The sequence below is a fragment of the Larus michahellis genome, chromosome 7 (genome assembly GCF_964199755.1).
Source record: "Larus michahellis chromosome 7, bLarMic1.1, whole genome shotgun sequence".
NCBI classification, from domain to species: domain Eukaryota; kingdom Metazoa; phylum Chordata; class Aves; order Charadriiformes; family Laridae; genus Larus; species Larus michahellis.
The window spans coordinates 60,537,768-60,559,290 of record NC_133902.1 but is presented as its reverse complement, the minus strand read 5'-3'; the positions used below and the strand labels follow the sequence as shown (position 1 = coordinate 60,559,290).

Here is a 21,523-nt window from a genome sequence, read left to right as displayed (position 1 = left end):
AGAAACATCAGAAGTGCCAAGAGAGAAAAGAATCTCCTCATCATTACATCCTCCAGTACCAGAAAGGTGCCACCCACACATGCACAGTCCTGTTCGGTTTACGGCAAGTCCTGAGTGCGGCACAGTCAGACACTTCAACAGCTTCACCTGAACACGTTCTTATCTTTATGTAACGCAGAGCACATTTATCTTGATGTAAATAAAGATGAAAAAGACCTAAAACTTCTTACATAGAGGCATACATCAGAGGGGTTTAACAAACGTCTCAACACTTTTGCAACAGAAAAAGGAAATCTCTATTCCACTTTAAAGTAGTTACATGGATTTGAAAAAGCTGAACTTTCAGGGTAGTGAGATGTTTTGATCACAGACACGCACTTCTGAGAGGAAACAGTCCCTACTACGGAAACCCCTTGTGAAAAATAAAAATTCAGTTGAGCCAGTGAAACGCTTAGAGACCGAGCGGCAAGGAGGCAGATGAGAAATCAACTCTCAGAAGTTGTCCTGAAGCACCTTAACAGGTGTCACGCCAGCGCTGCCTTGCACCCTGTCAGCTCGGTGCACACAGCAGCTCCGGAGCTTCGGCCCGTGCCCCTGCAGACACGGACACTCCGTCGCGTTAGGGAATGGCTGCCTCCGAGCCAGGCCGCAGTCCTCCTGCAGGCCTTCTTCTCTGAGGAGGGACGCCGGCCCCAGCGGCTGTACGGACGGCGAGAGCCGGGTCTCGCGCACTGCCACGACGCACACAGTGTGCTGTCGCAGAGAAGCAGTGAAAGACTAGAACAGGCACACCCCGTCTTTTAAACCAAAGTGAACTGAAGGCGACTATCTTAAAAGCCTGACTAGTGCTAGAGACAAAGCCAGAGCTTTGTTCAGAACATTGCTGTCCAGCGCAGAGAAACGGGAATTCTGCATGGCCTCACTTAAACTCTCTCGGGATTTCTGCAAGTATCTCTTAGCTGCTTAATTCTCACAAAATGCTTTAATCTGAAGTTTTGAGGCAGTTCTTTTTCAGGGGCAGCAAACAGATGAAAAGATGCAGAAAGATCAACGGTAATAAGGTCAGAAAACAATCTCATCAATATAGGTAGTGGAATTGTGGCTTATCCTTTCCTAAAAAGTGAAAATTCAGAGCTTAATACTAGTAGAAATACACTCCAACAAGTACATGTTGAAGGGAAAAACACCGGTGGGCTACTAATTTTATTTTTTTTAAGCTTTCAATCATTCATTTGCCCAGGAAACATTATCAATCCTACTAGCATACTCAAAAAAATGATTCAAACCCAAAAAGCCTCCAATATCATACTTGTGCACAGTAAAGAAACATGCAACAACAAGGAAAAAAGGAAAAAACCCAGAAGACTTTACTTTGAATTCCTCCAAAACCAGTATTTTTCATAATTTCATAATAATGCAGCTGCACCAACACAAAAGAGTTTTTAAGGGTAAGAAAAAGGTTAAAAGTTGTTTTTACCTGGAAGTTAGTTCTTACAGTCACAACGAGCTTCAGCCAGGGAGGAAACTTACAGATTATGTTCGTGAGAAATACAGCAAGTGTGTCACCATAATCAGGTTTATGAAATTCAGCATCATTTAAACCATCTATCAAAATTATATAGTCTTCCTCAGGAATTTTCTGCTCTGAAACATGAAAATGAAAGAGGAAAGAATGAAACCAAATTCTCCTATTAAGTGACATATTTTTATTCCCAAATTTTGACCATCAAGAAATAAAACGTATCTCTATGCACCGCAATACATCTTACGGCATTTAAGCATTAGTTAGGAGATTAAAAAAAGCATTAGGAGATATAAAACAACATTGCCATGAAATGCGGAAAAATGGAAGTGATCACTTACAATAAAGTTTTTACTGGACTATTGTTATGGATCTATCACAGAATCGTTATGGTTGGAAGGGACCTTTAAGACCATCGAGTCCAACCGTTAACCCAGCACTGCCAAGTCCACCAATAAATCATGTCCCTCAGCACCACATCTGCCCGGCTTTTAAATACCTCCAGGGATGGCGACTCCACCACTTTCACAACTGATTAAAAAGATTAAACAAGGCTGTTAACATGTAAGAGATAAGAGATGCATGGATGTGGGAAGGCGGCATATGTAGATTGTTTAAACTATTAGTTAACACTGCTTTTAATAATATTTACTTAACGCTTACCCTTTATTGGACTTACCAAACAAAAAAAAAGTTTACAATTTGCAAAAATCATAAAGGCACTGGTTTACACTTTCAGCTCTGAGGAGAAAAGTTTATTTTGCAACAGCTTGAGAAACTAGCAATATTCATTTTGAGCACTTGTTAAGGATGAAAATCCCAGGGGTAAACATAAGATTTGCCAATGGATTTTGAAGAAATTTGTTGACAGTCAACAAAATTCAAGAACTGCAAACCAGATTTCATAGGAATGACACACGCTCTGTTCACAAGGGCAAATCTCCCCTGTCTTGCCACGTATCAAGTACCAGCTCAAGCTGGCACATGCTGTGAAGCTAGCTGTTTCCAAGGAGCAGTCTGCTAGTGTTTTGTTGTTTTGTTTTTTTTTCATATGAAAATCATGTTGTTATACGCTTTCTTAGAAAATTGCTGTATTCTAAAAGCAAGCAAACAACACATCCACTTTGCAGGTGTTTAGGCACAGAAAATTACAAAACAAAAAAGTGTGACAAATCTCAAAAGCATCTGAAAACATGATCATTTAATGCAAATGTGCCAGCCTTAACTTCAAGCTACAAAGTTACCCTTGAGTTTTCTGGCAAAAGAAGGAATGTAAAGTTTCCATCATCTTTGATAAGTTTCACAGAATTTTGCTTTAAAACATGAAACAACGGTTCAAAACCTACCTTAATAGGTTACAAACAACTACCACAATTAAGGAATCCCTTTCTCCAGGAACGTTCCGATTTATTTATTTCTTTTACAGCATTAAAACACATACTTTTTTTTCCACTTTCTGTGCAGTTTAGATTCAGTTTCTGCATAATTTTCTGCTTAACCTACCTTTCCTGAGGTTTGAAAGCGGTTCCAACACTCCCCTTTTAAAAGCTGCTGCTGGATCCTGGACACAAGACCTCAGGCTAAGCACGCTTTGTAGGTGAGGCTCCTTTATTAGAAGATCTCTGTATGCTGTTAATTGACTTGAACGACAAAGTAGAGCTGCAATACTGTGCACGAATTCTGGGACAAGACACGTATATGTGTTGTCAGCTTGACAGTAGTGATAAGCAACGACCTGGAGAATTAAAAAAAAAGTGTTACTCCTTCAGTATTTAAGGTGGTTACTTCCTAGTCCAATTACGATAAAGCGTTACTAAAGTTTTCCAGTGTTAGAATAATTATCCAGCTCTGCAGCTGGTCTCAGATGGCCTGCGTCAGACACATGGAAAGGAAGACAATTAAATCAATTTTGACCCTGTAGGGCACGCAAAGAAGAAGAGAAATCAAAATACCAGGTTCTGGCAGAAAGAGAGTCATTTGAGTTCATGCCATTGGGATATAGTGGGTAAACAGCTAGGTAACTAAATAGCACAAGAAAAATAACATGAGGCTCTGACTAAGCAACCTATTAGCTATAATTAACAACACTGTGTCACACACAGCAATGACCCAAGGATTAATTTGATCATCATCAGGAAACAGTAAATGACCAACAGCTGTGAAAGACATCCTCATATAGCAGAGAAAGAGGACAACTGGCGTTATTCTGATTATTGCAAAGGTGTGTATTACTTAAAAATAAAACATAACATAGGCATTATTTCTTTGGAAAAAATCAAACCACAAGGAAAGCCTGATGTAAATAAAAAGCTTGTACTTCAGTGGCTTTTGTAACATTATTTCCAAATAATACACATCACCTTAAAGACCGCAACAATAACCCCACGTTTTTCTCACAACTATTTTCATAAAGTATGCAGTTCAGACATTAATTATTTTTACTACCTAGGCAAAAAATAAAACACATCATAATAATCTAATGCAAAAGTAACTTTTGATTGCTTGCTTCAGACTCTCAAGAGTATGGAAAATAGAAAGACTACATGCAGATTCAACCTGTACCATAGAATACAGGTGGATTATACACAGACCAAACATTTTATCTTTTTTTTTTTTTTCTTGCTTTAGGAAGGTACAGTGAGCATCTACCCGCAGAGAACACATGGCCGCTTTTGCAAGTAAAGGATCCCAACCTCCTATACGCACACAGAACAGATGTGACATTTTTAACGTAATTCTAAGATCAAGCAGAATTCAAGTAGTAACTTGAAAGGCAGAAAAGGCAGGTAGCTGGTTTCACCAGCCGTGAAATGTACACGTCCAAGGTTACTGCCTGTCCTCCCAGCAGTGCTGACTGGGATACCCAGACTCCCGTCTCCCCCAGGTTAGAGGTTTTCTAATACACTGAAAACCTATTAGTAAGTGAAAACTTACCTTTGAAGCAAGGCGTCTCACGGAATCACCTGTTTGGTTTTGGTATTCGGGACTACCAGGACAATTCAGGGTCTTCATTGTATTGGTACCACTTGTTGGAGGAGCAGACGGAGATACCTGACTTAAGGGAATCTCCAGACTGGAGTCACCACCTACTTATAAGAGGGAACAAATACAAAAAAGACCAAATTTGCTGATAGCGGATTGTTTTATCGGAAAACATCATGGAATATCTTTACTGCTAGAGTAAAAATTAAAACTGAACAGCATTAAAAGAAGCCTGCAACCAGTCTGATAAATACAGGCACATACTTGCAATTTACAATTTTAAACAATTCAGCTGACTTTTAGATCAAAACTATAGAATTATCGAAAGCAAAACCATGATGATATGAACAGCTTCCCTATAAAAATTACGTATGTGATAACTCATTGATGACTAACAGTTATTATATAACTGAACTCTTGGGAAATATAAGCAATTTATGATGATTATTATTATTAATATTATTATTTGAAGTGTCAGCAGGGGAAGAAGCAGTAACGACAGTCACACCATCCCTCCAGTTAACGTAGGCACTGGATCGGTGTGCTGACAGAATCCGATGGATCACAGCAGAAGACAGAATGGGTTTCCACAGCTTTATTCTTGCCTCTACTGAAATTACGTGGAAAACGCACAGTACTGAGCAGTGTGTGGTACACAGTGGGGAAGAAACATGTCACCTCTCTGTTTCCAAACTAACGGGAGAGAACAAGCCAATACAGTCACCCTGCCGGCAGACTCCAGGGTATGCACTGCCTGGGAGAAGGAAGAGATTTTATACAGTGACTCCATTTTACAGCTTTTTTGATGGGCCAAGCCCATGCTGTATTAAGTGCAAGTTATTTGTCAAAGCATACAATTTTAAGTTTCCTTTCTTCACTGGAGGAAACAAGTGTTTCCCAAGGGGTTGATGAAGCCCGAGGACCTTAAGGCAGAAAAGCAAACAACATTCTGACTCTTGTTACCAGTACAAAACCCCAAACAGTGACTCAGAAAAGGAACACACCTTTGGGTGATGAATTAGGGCTATTTGAAGCTATTTGCCTCATGCGACCTCCATGGCAGCTAAGTGCCACCAGCCGAGAAATAACTGCAGTCTTCCCAAATCCCACATTTCCAGTGATGGCTGCTCCCCTGTTCTCTGCTGGATCAGTGTTCCTCAGTTTTTCTTCAATTGCCTGAAACAGCCATTCTCGTCCAACAAACACTGAGTCTGTGGTTATGCTCGGCACTTCAAACAACAGTGGCTTCAGCATAATGTCTTGAGGCTTATAGGGGACGAAACGAGCTGAAAGGAGGTGGCAGGGAGAAAAGTTTATTTGAAGAAATTCATGCAATAAATGCAATAAAACAGCACTGTTTCAGAAGATCATTCCAGTCAGTGGCCTTCTTAATAGTGTTCATAAACAGACTTCTTAAAGCTTCCATCATGAAAGCAGTGAAAAATTATTTGCTCAGTTCAGGTCATCTCTACGTGAATTAAATTCTAGAGAAGAGAAACTACAAGTATAATTTGAGTAATTTTTCACAATTGAACTTGAGTTAATAAGTCGCAGAATCCAAAAGTTTTCTTAAGAATGCATTAATAATTATATAAATGGGGGTAAACATTTTTCTAACTCTAACTCTAAACCGTGCCCTGCACACTTAGATAAACAATATACTGATTTTTTATTAAAAGCCACACATGCAACTTCTAAACCACAGCATTCTGCAGGAAAAAAGTAAGCAAGCATCTTATTTTCAGATGTGTCGAGCGACACACTCTAAAATATCACTCAGTGGGGAGGGGCATTTACCAAGGTCTCAGAACACCCATGTTACAAAACAGCGAAGAGCTGCAGGGCTGTGCCGAGGCAGACGCAGACGTGAACACGTACCTTTGCTCTCCTGCTGCACTCTGCCGCCAGCGGTGTTGTGCCAAGGTAAGCGAATTGAAGTGCGTAAAGGAGCATTTCTTTGTCCATCCAAGTAACTCAGATCTTCCAGTTTGGTTGAACTTGTTGCTACAGTATTAACGGATTGAAGCTTATTTTTCTCTCAGCGTTAGTTACAAAGAATATTTTTAATTATTACAGTTCTTTCCTAAACATAGTACTTACAGATCAGTTTTTCTAGACAATGGCAGCGGTTGAAGTCATTCAGGTTATAGCATTTACAAAATGCTTTTCAACCAAGTTCATTAAAGATTTAGTTGGATTCTTTCCCTTTCTGATGGCCCTCACGTCTGCCTTAACCTCCTCATGTGGTAAACAGTTCTCTTGTTAATAGTTTCCATTTTGACTATGAGAACAACCAGATCAGTGAGGTCAGAAGCGTTAAGAAGAGGTTCAGAAATTAGCTGCTAGTACTCTAACTCTGAGGAAATATTTACATTCCTTTTCTATTGAATGCCACAGAATTCTGGATAACGTTTTTTCTTTTCTTCAATTTTTAAACCAAAACAATAGCTATGCCAAAGAAGAGCTGAAAATCCAGAGAACATATTTGCCAAGTTATGTCAGGGATATATACTTTTTCACCAGAAATAAACCAAATGAACATTCACATTACACAAAGCAGGTCTCAAATTGCTATCAAATCCAAAATCTTCCATCTGTTGGACAGATGACACAGCAGGGCATAAGCAATTCAGATTTCTGGAGTGCACTGACAACCACCTCCTGACATAAGCGACCGGGAAGCCAAAAAGGAAAGATCTCTGCTGGACCTGATACAAACAGGGAAGAACTTGTCACAGATGTGACAGCTGGGGGCAGTTTTGGCTCCAGTGACCACGAGATGGCGGAGTTCAGGATCCTAACATGAGAGAACAGGGCAAAAAGCAGGAGCACAACACCAGCTTTCAGGAGCATGGACTTTAACCTCTTCAGAGCTCTGCCTGGAAGAATCCCATGGTGCACAGTCCTGGAGAGAAGGATCCAAAAGAGCCGGTTGGCACTCAAGAATAACATCCTGCAAGTTCAAGGAAGAATCATTCTGACAAGCTGGAAAAAAAGCAAATACGGCAGGAGACCTGCATGGATAGCAAGGAGCTCTTAACTGAACACGGGCTGGATGGGGCTTTGAGCAATCTGATCTAGTGAAAGATGTCCCTGTCCACAGCAGGGAGGTTGGAACTAGGTGATCTTTGAAGTTCCCTTCCAACCCAAACTATTCTGTGATTCTACGACACTATAAGATGATGACTGGCTTGGTGGATGAGGGGAGAGCTGTGGATGTTCTCTACCTTGGCTTTAGTAAGGCTTCTGATGTTGTCTCCTATCACACAGTCATGGACAAGCTGATGAAGTACAGGTGATAGATGTGCACGATGAGGTGGACCTAAAAGTGGCTCAATGGATGGGCCAGAGGGTTGTGACCAGTGGCACACAGTCCAGCTGGAGGCAGCTAACTCGTGGTGTAACTCCAGTCGTCAACACTGGGTCCAGAACTATTTAACATCTTCATTAATGACCTACACGATGGGACAGAGTGCAACCTCACCAAGTCTGCAGATACCCAAAACCAGGAGGAATGGCTGATATGCCCAACGATTGTGCTGGCATTCTGATGAACCTCAACAGGCTGGAGAACTGGGCTGAGCGGAATCTCCTGAAGTTCAACCAAGGGAAATGCAAAGTTCTCCATCTGAGAAGGGGTAACCCCAGGCATCAGTATACAATAGGGGCTGACAGGCTGGAAAGCAGCCTTGCAGAGAAGGACCTCGGTGGTAAAGCAGCTGACCACAGACTGCAATGCACCCTTGTGGCAAAGGCAGCCAACAGCATCCTGGGCTGCATTAGGAAGAGCGTTGCCAGGAGGTTCAGGGTCATGTTCTGAGCATTAACAGAATACCATCTCTTCCTAGGGTAAAGCAGGGAAGTCAAAACTACAGGTACAAGTTGTAAGATGTGAATGGGGTTTGCAGTGGCATGTTCAGAGTCAGGGTATTTGGTACTAAGATAGCAGAAGTTCAGCCTGAAAACTAAAGTCCAGTCTAAAATCACAGCAATGAAAGAAATCCTGAATGCAATGGATCAATACTAAAGCATTAAATGAAAACATGTAAAGACTAGAAAAAGAGCCAGAGATGAAAAAAGCCAATGCTCCTGTGGATGTTGCTTTAAAAATATGAGAGGCTGGGCAGAATTCCTTTGCACAAAACTGGGAGGGATGTCTCAGGTTTGAATTGAGTTTGTTCAGCTTTGAACAGAGATAGCTAAGGCAGCAGGTCATTCTTTACTTAACAGGAGGCCACAATTGGACTCTTCTGGCAGGGGCATGGAATGAAAGGCAAACACAGGTTGAAGCATGGGAAATTCACACTAGATATAAAGGAAAACTAACACTTAGAATACCCAAACAAGCTGCCCGGAGATGTGGGGGAATATTGATCCTTGGAGTTACTCAATGCTCAACTGAACATGGCCCTGACCAAACTGCTCTAACTGGACATGCTTCCAGTGAGATGGTGGACCAGAAATGTCCAGGGCCTCTTAGAACCTAAATTAGTCTACGTTTTTTTAACACTCAAGAAAACTCAGACACTCATAAGTCTAAAAGAAGCCAAAGCTAAAACTGGGGCTCTGTATTTCAGGCAGCTGTAAGAGAGAAAGGGCAGTTATTGCAGTCCTCTTCGGCAACAAAGCCATTTAGTTCAGAGTGAAATTCCCCCAAATTTATGCCGCAGTGCTACAGTATCTGTGAAAAGAAGGTGGTTGCTGCTTAGGTAATGCTCATCTATTCAGTTTAGAATCTATGCTTTTTTCTTTTTGTCCTATAAAAGTACTTTCATACTAACAACATAACTTCAACAGGAAGATTCAGCAGAAATCTCCTGTCATTAAGAACATCCTTTTTTTCTGCCTCACGACTTTACCTGCAACAGAGTTTGGACGAGGCATTATTAAAGAGCCAGAACTCTGAGCATAAGGAACGGGACCCTCTCCTGTTGGTACTTCTTTTGGCAAATTCTCAGCAGATCCAACAGCTTCCTCTTCTGCAACCGGTGAACAATTATCTGTTCTTCGATCATGACTAATCCCTTGTTGTTTTCCAGCTCTGAGACTTCCATCCTTGCTCCATTCCAAACTGGATCCACTGCGATCATCATTTTCTGATGAACTTGTTATAGTCGCTGAAAAAGAGAGGAAAAAATACCAACTGAAGTACACACCAGAGGAAAACAGCGCATAAGAACGCTTTGCAAATATATACTGCTTTTTCTGTTTAATAGTGAAATTACTCTGTTTCATTTAAAATGTTTTCAATACTTACATTAAACTTCCATAAAATAACTGAACAATAAGTATTTATTAAAGGTCAAGCCAACACTCAATGCATTTTGAACACCTGAAAGCTCACCTATATCAATGAGAACAGCAAACCTATAAGACAGAAAACGTAGTCACTCAAAACTACCTTGGAAAAAAGTTAGGTCTAGACTAGAAGTCAAATAAATCAACTGATGAGGAGAAATAAAACATGAAGGAAAAAAAAAAAAAAGAAGCTCGGTATGTCAGAAAAAAGTAGTAGTGAGGTTTTTTTCTGTTTTGATTTGGGGGGATTTTTTTGCTTTGTATCATTTTTTCAGGAGGAGAGGAAAGAAAACTTAACAACTTCAAGTAATGTTCAAGGTTACCCAGTTATACACTTCTGGGGTTCTTACCCTGACCCAGCTTCTAAGAAAAAGTATTTCATTATAACTGCTGGTTTATATATGAATGTATGCAACAGAGGAAAACACAAAATAGCATGAAAGGACATCAGGATTTAAAAAAAAATAAAAAATATCAATGCCAATTCAAATATTAGTATCTATATGAACTGTGGGTCCTTCCCAGGCTGAAATTTTAAATATTAAGGTATATATGTGATGATTCTACACTCAACTGACCAAATCATCAAGTAAAACGTTCTGGCCTACTAGACCGCTAATAAAATGCACAGACTGCTCCTTGGAACTCAGAGGCTTGGCTGGTCAGAGGCAGCACCAGCTTTTCTTCTTTCACATCAGCTGCAGGATGATGACGTACTCGTAGAATTTTGCATTCTTCCAACTTAGTCTCACATTCACAAGAAACTTAAGATCTGATGCTTAAATTCAATAGCTCATATTCTAAGAAATACCAATAATATGACACACATTTTAGAGGCAACAGAAGAAAAAGCTTTTCAGGCATTCCATTAACCTCTGCCCACAGCTTAGATTGTAATTCTGTATGACAAACTTACTTCATTTTCATGTCAAAAGGCCTAACTCCTTCTGAAGCATGAAATATTTTAAAATATGATTCCTCCTGGAGTGAAATGCAGCATCAGGAAACCTTGCTGCTCAAAATTTCCATACTGGAACAGTGGCAAATATCCAGAAAAGCTTATATTTTGGCCAGTAGCCCAGTCTTTTCTCCCACTTAGCTCATTGCTGAAGATTAAAACCTGCCTCCACTACTATTATGTCAGACTCAGTAGAGGCCAAGAAGAATTTGATTACAGCAGTAAAACATTAGAAAACTAAAAGAAACCTGAACCATAAGTAAAAAAAGAGGAAAAGGAAGAAAAGATAGATTTCCCATCAGAGTCTGCTGGCCCAGAAAACATCGTGGGAGTAGAAACACAACAGAAGCCCACTTAAGTAGCATGAAGGAGCAAGTTATTTTCATGGTTGGATGATCTCTGTCAAAGACACTAGAAAACATGTACTTGCTAAACATAATTTAAAATGCACATTTACTACTAATAACAAATTTCAATGCACAGACACATTTGTATTTAAAAAAAATCCCATGGTCATTTATCAGAGAGGTTCCTCTTATTTCCCTTCTTGGTTTCCTGCCTTTATAGATATAAGGGTGCTGCCATGGCTTGCCAAGGGGTGTTCAGATTCTCCCTGAATTTGAGACACGAATGACAGCTCAGCAGAAGGTCAGCAGATGATTTTCATACAGCCCCATGATCATGAACCTCATATACTCGACTGAAGGACTATACAGGAGTTCCCCCCCACCCTCGTATCTTCTCTAGAGTTTTTCCCTGCCAGCTTTCACACACGCGCTTCAACTCCACCATCCTGCCTTCTCCCTGTATAATAAAGGGCTTATTTTCATGTTTCTCCTATTTTTGAAACTCTTTGCTTTTCATTAATTCAATAAACAACTTTTATCACTGGGTTCAAAAATCTTTTCTTAAAACTGTTAGTACTTACAAGGTTATACGACGGATGATGCAGTTGTCATGCCAATTTTACTATTTTAAACAAACTTGAGGCTAGTTCTGACCTCATTTAGAACGTGGGCATACTCCGAGAATATTTCAAGCTTGCAAAGCGTGGGTAGTAGGTTCACATCATTATCTTAATTTGCCCACTTGAGAGAAGGGAGGCTCTCACTCAAGAACAGGTTTTAAAGGAAGTTAAAGAACAGAGCTCCAGCCTATTGTCCTGCCTTTCTGGAAGGAAAGAAGGAACCCACTCCACTCCAAGACCAGCAGCTGCTTCCATGGTCTTGGATGAACCATGCGTTAGTGATACCGTAAATGTATTTATTCCAAGACTTCATAAAGTATCTGCATAAGAAACACATCTTCTGTGACATTACACTGCATATACAAAACATGCATGCATCCCTCCTCTGGGCCGCAGTACCTCACAGAAGATCTCAGTAAGGCGGAAAGCATGCGATGAACAGAGAAACAGGATCCCCTTTTCCCCTTCTGTATCACCTACTAGAGAAGCAGTTTAGTGTATTAGTAATGCCAATTTTTATATTCACATTGATGCTACTCTCACTGATATAAGCAAAAGTTGCACGCAAAACAGTGTGCAGTCCTTAAACTTTTTTGCAAAGTCAACGAAGCTTTTTCAGTGCTGTACCACTTTAGACAAATGAACAAACACCTTGGCTTAGATCTCCAAACAACAAAGTATTCCAAACCAACACGATTCCTCTTTTTATAAAAAGCAAACACTCACCACTTAAAAGAACCTTAACAAAGGTCCCAAATTTTTAAGAAACATGGCTACGCAGAAGTGCCCGATAGTTAGTCTACACATCGCTGACAGAGATAGGAAAAGCTTAAGCATAGGTGCGTTCATTAAGGTAGAAGTATCTTTTAGCCATGTTCTACCCAGGAAGTCTCTTTTGTTTTAATGGCACAGCTCTCATAGATCCCCGAGTCATTCAGGTAACTGATTTAAGCTACTGTATTACAAACGCAAAATCCTTACAAAACATTTTAAACAAGGAAATGACTAAGGTATACTGACAGAAATATTTTTCACAGCAAGAGGCATTACTTTCTTCTGGTTGTACATTGCTGTATTTTTACACCAATAAACTCACTTGTACAATCATTTCAGTTTGTTTTATACTTGCATCAGTGTAATCAAAACAGGAAACCCTGAATTCTGACACAACCTACAACTAATGTACATTATTCTCAAGATAGGCAATGACTGAAATCTGTGAACCCAAAAGCAAGAATTCTGATATACCCTTTCCTTTACATCAAAACATTAATGCTATCTCAAAATGAGATCTTACACAAAATTGACCATGGACAATGGCTGTCATCAATCTACTATGCAACTGAAGTACTTAAGTGTTATACAAATGAGTCTTTTGACCCATGATAAACATCTCTTTTAGGGTAACTGATCAGTAAAAATAACATTATGTTGTAACTTATGACTATATAACTTAATTACTTCACTTTATAATAAAATAAAGTCAGAGTAAAGTGTTATCAAATGCATTATGAAAACATGTATTATCGCTACTTCTTGGCAAGTCCCACACCAATGATCGTCATGGTGGTATTCATTATGGCAGGCAGAGACACTTTCACTTGGAGTTCCTTCCATAAACAAAAGTTGTAAATAAAAAAGTACTAACTTCACAGTCAGAGACAGAGACAATATCAAATCCAGGCATTTAAGATTTAGAATTGCTTCCCTTTTTCAGCCTTCCTAAATTTAGTCCATCAGCTAGACTTAAATAAAACCAAAAGCTCACTTTTGTATATTGAGAAAGCATCAGGCTAGGGGGCATTCTGTGCTTTGATTTTTGTTGGTAAGCTTAACAGCTGTTACAAAACCAATTTTCAAAGGGATCAACTGGTTAATGAGTCAGCATTTAAAAAAAAAATTGACTAAAGCAATAAAGAAGAATAAACCTTCCTACAATGGTTTATAACAACATGAAAAATATGGTTTTTACATTTTATCCTGACCTTCCAGAAAATAGTATTAGAACAGCCACCTGGGTGTCCACAAGGTATTAGAACTGCACCAGAAAAACAAGAGCAATGCACACCTAACAACAGTAACTGTTATAGCCGAAGAACATAATTTCAATCTTTCAAGCGCAGTGGATTTGAAACGGGATCCATGGACAGCATAAAATTGAACACAATGTCAGGAAGCAGCTATTCAGACTTGTACTGTTAAGAGAAGACTGATTTCTCTTAACTGCGTTACTAATTAAGATGCTTACCTATAATCCCACTGTCCTTGCTCTCCAGGGTGGAGCTGGGGCTGCTGATGGTTCCACAGGGACTACCTTTGTTGGCTGCCGCTTTGCCGACGGAGCTATTGAGGGTTGAGCAGGGACTGTCGGTGCTGGGCGATGTCGTGCTGCTCGTGAGGGTGGAACACGGACTCACGCCTTGACTGGCTACTGGATACTGCAATGGGAAGAAACATCGATAGTTATTGCACAGGAGTCGGCGCGGTACTGTGCTGAAAATTAGAAACACCAAGGTAAAGTAGAATAAGAACGAAGCAAAGAGCCCATTTTTCAAGCAAAATCTTCAAAAAGCAGAAGCTTTATCTTGATTGGGAAACTTAATGACATGTTTTCAGATTACACTTAAAAAGTGACTTCTGAAGAAGAGAGGGAATTTCACAGTTCAGTGGAAGAGCTGCAGTCAGGCAGATTTCTTCTCTATTAAACATTTTACTGGATACTCCTCCCTTCCGCCCCCACTATTTATTCTTTGAGTTACAAACGCTAGAACCGCAGTCTTATTCGTATTTCACCATCAGTAAAGCCCAAACTGATGCACTAAGATTTATGAGTCCTGGGACTAAAAGTAGAGAGAGGAAGGGGAAGACGGAGAGATTGGTAGTCACTGTGCAGTTTTGGTTAGCAGATAAGTTTCATATGGATTGTAGCTGCTTGTTCTCCCCAGTTCCTCTTCCCCCAAATGACAGAGAAAGACTGTCAAAAGGAAGTGAACGTCTCAGGAAAAAACAAACACACATGCCCCAAAAGCATCCTCCTATTTTAACAAGCCACCGACATTTTCCATTCTCATAAATCACTGGAATAGAGTAGACGGGAAAAAAAGTTCCTCCTAAACACTAAAATAAGGCAGAGAGAACCCTAGAAGCTATTCACATTCACAGTCGATTAAACTTCCAGAAATGATGAGGAGTCTATTCTTTCTTTTTTCTTTGAGAATGGAAGATCAAGTCACAATTTCAAACAAAACCAAACAAACACTTATTATAATTATTTACAATTCTATGACCATATGTCTATTAAAATGGATTGTATTTCACTAAGTATCAAGTAACTACAACTTGCAAATAGAAAAAATAACATTAGTCCTTTCAGAAATAGGATGAGCATTAAATATATTATTTTCCATTATCCTACCATGACTTCATTTTTCTCTTCTAGATGAGCAGAAGTTGGGATCCCTTCTCCCAGCAAAAAACCCAATCTTGTCATCAATTCCTGTGCTGCAGGAGAACAGCTCGAGTCCTTATCAGGCTTTGCTTTGGAGCAGGGGGAGAAAAGTTGGTGAAGATCAGTGTCTTGTATTTGGAAACTTATAAGAGGTAGAAAAAGTACAATGAAACGTAAACACCAGTTCTTCTGTCAGCAATATATATAACAGAGAAGCTAATGCCATTTAAACTTTTTGTCCGTTAGACTTTAAGTTGCTGCTGGGTCTTGGATCCTCTGTGTATCTGCACAAACCCAGGGGAGAAAACACCCACCCTGCCAGGCAAAACAGAAATGGCTGAGTGCAACCAGGTCATCACTGAACTGATCATCGACGTGATGATTCTCCTAACAGCAGCACTAGCACTAAACTCAACGCTACCAAAGCTCAGTGTCAAACCGAAATTCTGTTCCAGTAATTTTTTATAAAGTTCTATGTAATGTTAAAAATGTGAAAAGAGCAAGTTAGTACCACAGATGTTTCGTAATCTCACAGTTAACACTACGACTAATACCATACATTTTTGTTGTGCTTGCTATGCAAAGGATGTGACACCAGTTCTAAATGTCACAGCTTTTCTGGTTGCAAAAATGTTTAATTTTATCAGCACAGCGCTTTAAAATGTCTTCTGGCATCCAGCAGATAGAACGAGACAAAGTTCAAAATGGGGCAACCTCCAACGAAACCAGCCCATCACAGGCTGCTTCCAGAAAACACCGGGGGCTAAAATCATCTCACAAACTAGTGTCTTCTGCCATTTTCCTTCATTGAGGCCAGCAGTTTGGCATCACCTACCAACCTGTAATGCTCTTCCCTAGCAGAAGCACTTAAACAGTATTTCTTTTGTCCATTAAAAAATGAATAATTTGTAGGCCTGTCCCATCCTCAGTATAAATAGCCAATTACTGAAGGAGCATCCTCTAACGGCTCTAAGCAATCGCTCACGGCGGGTGCTCCCCGCGCAGAGCTGCTGTCTCACCCTGCGGAGCCGGGAAGAGCGGGGGAAACGTCGCCCAGGCGGTGGGAAGGCAGCGGGGACACCAGAGAGCTTTATCAGCTTAGAACGTGGAGACTTCACACAACAACAAGTTCCTAGTTGAGAAGGAGCGCCCCAGAGGAGGGGCGAAGGGCGGGAGGGATGCAAGTTTAAGAGAGGACAGAGAGGCCTCTCGGCAGCACCCCCTCCTGCAGGCCACGGACAGAGCAGGGGAAGGGAACAAAAATAAAAACAAAGGGAAAAAAAGGCAGAACTGCCCCTTTTGCTTTGGTCTTTCCTCTATGGGTTCACTAACCCCAATGAGAGCCAGGACAGTATTCACTCTTCACTCTAACACGTGAGGCCCAGCTGACATTCAGTGGCATTTGCAATAAACAACGCATTTTTCCCCAAGCTGCAGACTATAATAAAAACATAGAAAACAATGATTTTAACTGAAGAGCTTGACCAGTAAGCATTATTTCAACAATGTTTCAATTTTATGAGTGACATAAACCCCACAGTTTGCAAACGGGAGTAGTTTACTAGCCAAACATTCTTCTTTATTTCACTCCAGTTCAATGTCTACTTGAATGCACGTATTTCTTAACTTTGTGGGCAGCTTACGGTTTTACTCTGGAATATCTAATAATCTGGTTCTCAATCCCAAAAGGAGTAAGTCTCTGAAATGGTACCTTTTTTGAAAGCAAAGGGCAAAAGTTTTTGTATTACAGAATATTTTGCAAATTGACAGGTCTTAGAATAGTCAAATTTAATGAACACGAGACTTTCCAAGAATACCAATAGACTCTAAGGAGGTAACTAAAGGAGGTAGCTTTTCCCAGCTCTGCCAACACAGGAGTCTAATGTTACTGCCTTCTTATTTAGCGAGCTTTCACAAAATTTCTAAAATGGAGTATCGTACCCAGTGCAGAGGTACATACTTGGAATCAAGTTCAGAAAAATTCTAGTAGGTCTTTGGCATACATAGCAATCAACAACACCTGGACATCATTTTGCCTGCAGTACATGCACAGCTCCAAGAATTGATAAAGATCACGTAAGTATAATGGCAAGCATCTCCTCCTTGCCATAGGAATGTTAAATCAGCAAAACATTCTTACAAATAAAGAATCAGATTTCCGTATTATGCAGGCTCCTCTGTATCACTCTGAAACGAACAGCTGTTCTACCAAATGAAGTACCACTGAACAGACTCTTACCATTTTGACTGGGTTCTCCTTGCTCGGATCCTTTTCTCAGTGGTAGAGCCGCCTCCCCTGGCACTCTGGGACTTTCCACATACTTGGGCTTCCTGATTGGGCCTGCAATGGGAATAAGCTGAGTGCATCTAATTTTTTCCAGATGGACCGCAAGTTTCATACGTAGTGTCTGTCCTCCACAACGTAAAAAAAGTAGCGGAATTATTTCTTACATACACAGCTGCTACTGTAGAGGCTAGCAAGCTGCCGCACTTCCACTCCTGTAAGAAAGAAACACTTTGGGCTTTCTGGAATGCAAAGCCTGCTGGAAAACAAACCCAATCTGCTTGCTGTGAAAAACCTGAAAAAGTTTCCTGTATTTGTAAAGCCTGTAACTTTTTCATGTTCAAACTTGGACAACGTTCAGTGGGCCTCTTCCATTCAGGGCTTTATTTTCCATTATAACAGGGAGATAATTTTGTTATCAGCATCTTTGAAGCTAGGAAAAAAGACTACAGGCAGACAGCTTGCAACATTGACACACTAAATAATTCAAACCCAAGAAGCTTTATATTACAGCATACTTTCTCCAAATACCAACACATGCCCTCATGATAAGGAACGGTGACGGTGAGTTCAAAAAACAAAAGAAAACATCAGTGGCTACTAATGGTTTCTGGTTTCATTAAACAGCAGCATTCCCAGTTCACATACGTACTAAGTTCAAACATACCACCTTCAGTATTAAAAAGAATTGTGTATTCACACACACACGTATACCTTTCAAAAATTAAACTGATTCACTCTTTTACTCTCCCTTTAGCTTCATGCTTTGGTTTCAGGCTGTTTACGATGCTACTCTTTGCTAAATATGGTTTAGTAGCAACCACAGGAAATGCTAAGGACTCAACTTGCCTAACAGAAGGGGAATGATGCTGCCCTCTAAAGGTTCCCCAGAAAAAGTATACTGGCACTACTGAATCAACAACTATCACACAAACACAGGGTGATATTCTGATCCCACTTCAGCAACCGATAGCACTGGCAGGTAGACTGCTATGCTGACGCACAATATATTGTAGAAGTGAAAAGCCACCATGTATTTACCCACATCCTGAAAAATACAGAATTTTCTATCAATAAAGGCATTTGCAACACTAAGAGTTTTGGAAAAGCATCAACAGGGAAACTTGCGAAGTTACACACTGTCAAGCTAAGATATTTAAATGGCATGGGGAATGGAAACACCATCACCAGTGGTACTGAAAACTCAAACCCAAAGCCCAAAGTTTTGTCCTAAATTTTCATTAAGATGATTTCTTGTAATACGTCTAACAAAGCCACTTGAAACTTCAGAGTTTTAGTGAGCTTGAGGTGTGGTAAGTTTCATTAAGAAGAACCTAAATATTAGCTCGAAGTCCCTAGACACACAGTCAGTCGCTGGGCGTAACAAAATACTAAACCAGAGGTATTTCCGTGGATATCCCCAGCTTTGGCAATAGAGAGTGATTTTCCCTTCTTATTTAAATACAACCTCGTGTACATTAGAGCTACAATCTCAGGTTCTCTCTATCCTGTAACACCGCCGTAAGATCAGGAAAGGAAGCTTCCTCACTTGAAAACACCTCTGACATGCTGCAGCCAAATGATTTTTAAATACATACATGAGGCAGATTTTCATGAGTTCTTTAAGGTTGACGACTGCTTTTGAAGACAAGTTGCAACTCTCTGCATTTTGGCCTCAGGCTGCTCAGGGTGACCGAGATGGAGGGCACCCAGCCGCCGCATCCCGGCCGAGACACACTGTGCCCCAGGCGGGGATGGGGCACACCGGAGCTCCGAGACACGGCACTGTGAGACCTACCTGTTCCTTCAGATTCCACCTAAAACTGGAACGTAGGACTATGGTGAAAAGCACACATCTCAGCTGAGAAATAACCGGGCAGGGAATGTAAGTGATACATGAGCATATATTTATATCTCTACCTAGGGACTATGAGATGACATTTTTGAAACTAAAAGACAGCTTAGTTACCAACTATCACCAGAGGGTGCTCTTCCAACACCACTTCATAACAAAAGCAAGGGGCACTGGCCCTGGTGAAAGCAGCTAAAAATACATTCCTTTGAAACAAACTCACATTCTTTAAGGAGACAACAGTCCAAATCTGTAATTTGTAAGCAGTACTAGATGTATCAAAGTTGAACACCAAAAAGCAACCATTCCAAAAGAACCAGAACAACATGTAGCAGTCACATAAAACAGATCAGAACGGAAGGTATCTTCGGGACGTATTTTTAACACTCACACTTTAAATTGTGGAGGGGATTCTTTGTTGAATTTTCTTCCTCACAAACTGATCTGGAAGTGACTTAGAGTACTTGCAAATCTGATACACAACATTACAATAACTAGCAAAATTCATGGTAATTTTATTTTCACGCACTAATCTAGAATGGGACACCTGAATTAATCCACGGATGTAAAAGGACCCATTTAAACATGAACCGTACCTGCACAATGGAAGCTCTTTTCCAAAAGCCTAAGATGGATGAATGGGGACTGACAAAAGGTTCGTCTGGGACAGTATTTTATCAGCAGCAAACAGCAAAGAACAATCTCAGCTGGGAAAACACACTTCCCTGATACACTTCCATGACTTGTGTTAGGTGGCTTACTGTTTCCCAAGACAGAAGTGGTCACTTTCTATTTAAGCATTGTAGATGGATTTTCTTCCCAAGAACATATCCCAGCCTTTCTTTAACAATCTGCATCACCCTCAAGTTAACCCAACATTGCATGAAATAGTAATCATTCTGTCTCCTTTTCCCACCAATTGTCCTTCTTCCAGGCAGAAAAATAGCAGCCAAGTCTATTTAAAGAATTCCTCTTTCGGAGCCATTCCACACCTCTAGTCATTCCTGCGGCCCTTCTCCAGCTCTTCTCTCGCTCAGTTGTAGATTTTTACAGTTGGTATCACCAGAGCTACACCAGTGTCTTCCTGCAGCAGACGAACTATAGATTTACACAATTCCGTAACGATACTTTTTTTTGGGTTATGATCTATTGCCTTCCTAGTAATTTTTAATGCTTTTTTTGGCTGCAGAAAAGCTGATTTTCCACAAGACTACTGTAAATTGTGCATCTCCTTCCTACTCCTCTGCACTGGCTTTCCCTCCCGTCAGCACCAAATGAACCTGTACGTGCACCGACACTGGGGACAGCCCCGGCCGGGCACGGGGCCCTGCACCCGCACAGCTTACTGCCACCAAGAGCAACGCCTGCCCCGCGTTCAGGTCGGGCACAAAACTGCCGCCCGAGGTGAGACCAGCTCTCTTGCCTAATCTAGTCTCAAGTATCAGGTATGCTGATTAATTTGTCTATTAATTAAAAGCTTAATTTAAAAACTAACTAAAAGTTCTGTCGCACATTTATGGAAGACTCTTCTAGCAGTCATCTTTAGCATTCGCTGACGTCTTTAAAAGGAAAGCCACTGCCTTTCTCTGTTCGAGCGTGACAGTACCAATAATTTAAGTCAGTAAACAGTCATTACTTCAAGGGCAGCGGCGCTATCTTTCATTCACACCTGAAACTCCAACAACCAATTTTTTGTAACCTCCTTTATAAATCAGTATTTTCATTCTTTTAGTTGACCCTCCTAAATCAGAGTACAATCAAGTATTACCCCTTTAAGAACATGAATACTGGTTTAGTTGCACACCTGGAAGGTTACCAACCCAAGCAACGTTCACTCTAGCTTTACACTAGAAGAAACTCAACTTACGGTGACAGGTTTTCATTCACTGCTCCCCTTCCCAGAGTTGTCCTGCTGACAACTTTTTCCCTGTTCTGTTTGCGTCTGCTGTTTTATTCACCTCCTCCTCAATGAACTATTCCATTAAGGAAGCTTCCAACTCCAAATAAACCGGTCGCTTTAGTTCTGCCAATAATTTTAGGCTCCTTAGTAATTTAAGATATAGTTTCTCTCTTCCCTCCTTTTATAGTTAGAGTTGAGGACCTAACTGGGGCCAGAAACACTGGTACTCTTCCAACCTCTTCTCACAAAGAAAAAGCTCCCCCACCTCCTACGCAAATAATTAACACACAACGTCCCTCCCAGCAGACCGAG

General features: G+C 40.6%; 1 protein-coding gene across 4 annotated transcripts in view; it reads right to left on the bottom strand.

Annotated features, from left to right (window-relative positions):
* The window catches only part of TANC1 (tetratricopeptide repeat, ankyrin repeat and coiled-coil containing 1), an 82,227-nt gene that overhangs the window by 20,916 nt on the left and 39,788 nt on the right, over window positions 1-21,523 (bottom strand). For 3 of the 4 annotated variants that reach the window (XM_074595042.1, XM_074595041.1, XM_074595043.1), the window contains exons 4-12: window positions 17,415-17,516; window positions 15,143-15,264; window positions 13,976-14,165; window positions 9,364-9,621; window positions 6,383-6,508; window positions 5,509-5,790; window positions 4,457-4,608; window positions 3,026-3,257; window positions 1,478-1,644 (exon numbers count right to left, since the gene is read on the bottom strand). In XM_074595042.1, coding sequence (XP_074451143.1) covers window positions 1,478-1,644; window positions 3,026-3,257; window positions 4,457-4,608; window positions 5,509-5,790; window positions 6,383-6,508; window positions 9,364-9,621; window positions 13,976-14,165; window positions 15,143-15,264; window positions 17,415-17,516 — 1,631 coding nt within the window. Of the gene's footprint in view, window positions 1-1,477; window positions 1,645-3,025; window positions 3,258-4,456; window positions 4,609-5,508; window positions 5,791-6,382; window positions 6,509-9,363; window positions 9,622-13,975; window positions 14,166-15,142; window positions 15,265-17,414; window positions 17,517-21,178; window positions 21,337-21,523 lie in introns of those variants that run through there. The other variant, XM_074595044.1, reaches the window with a different exon arrangement.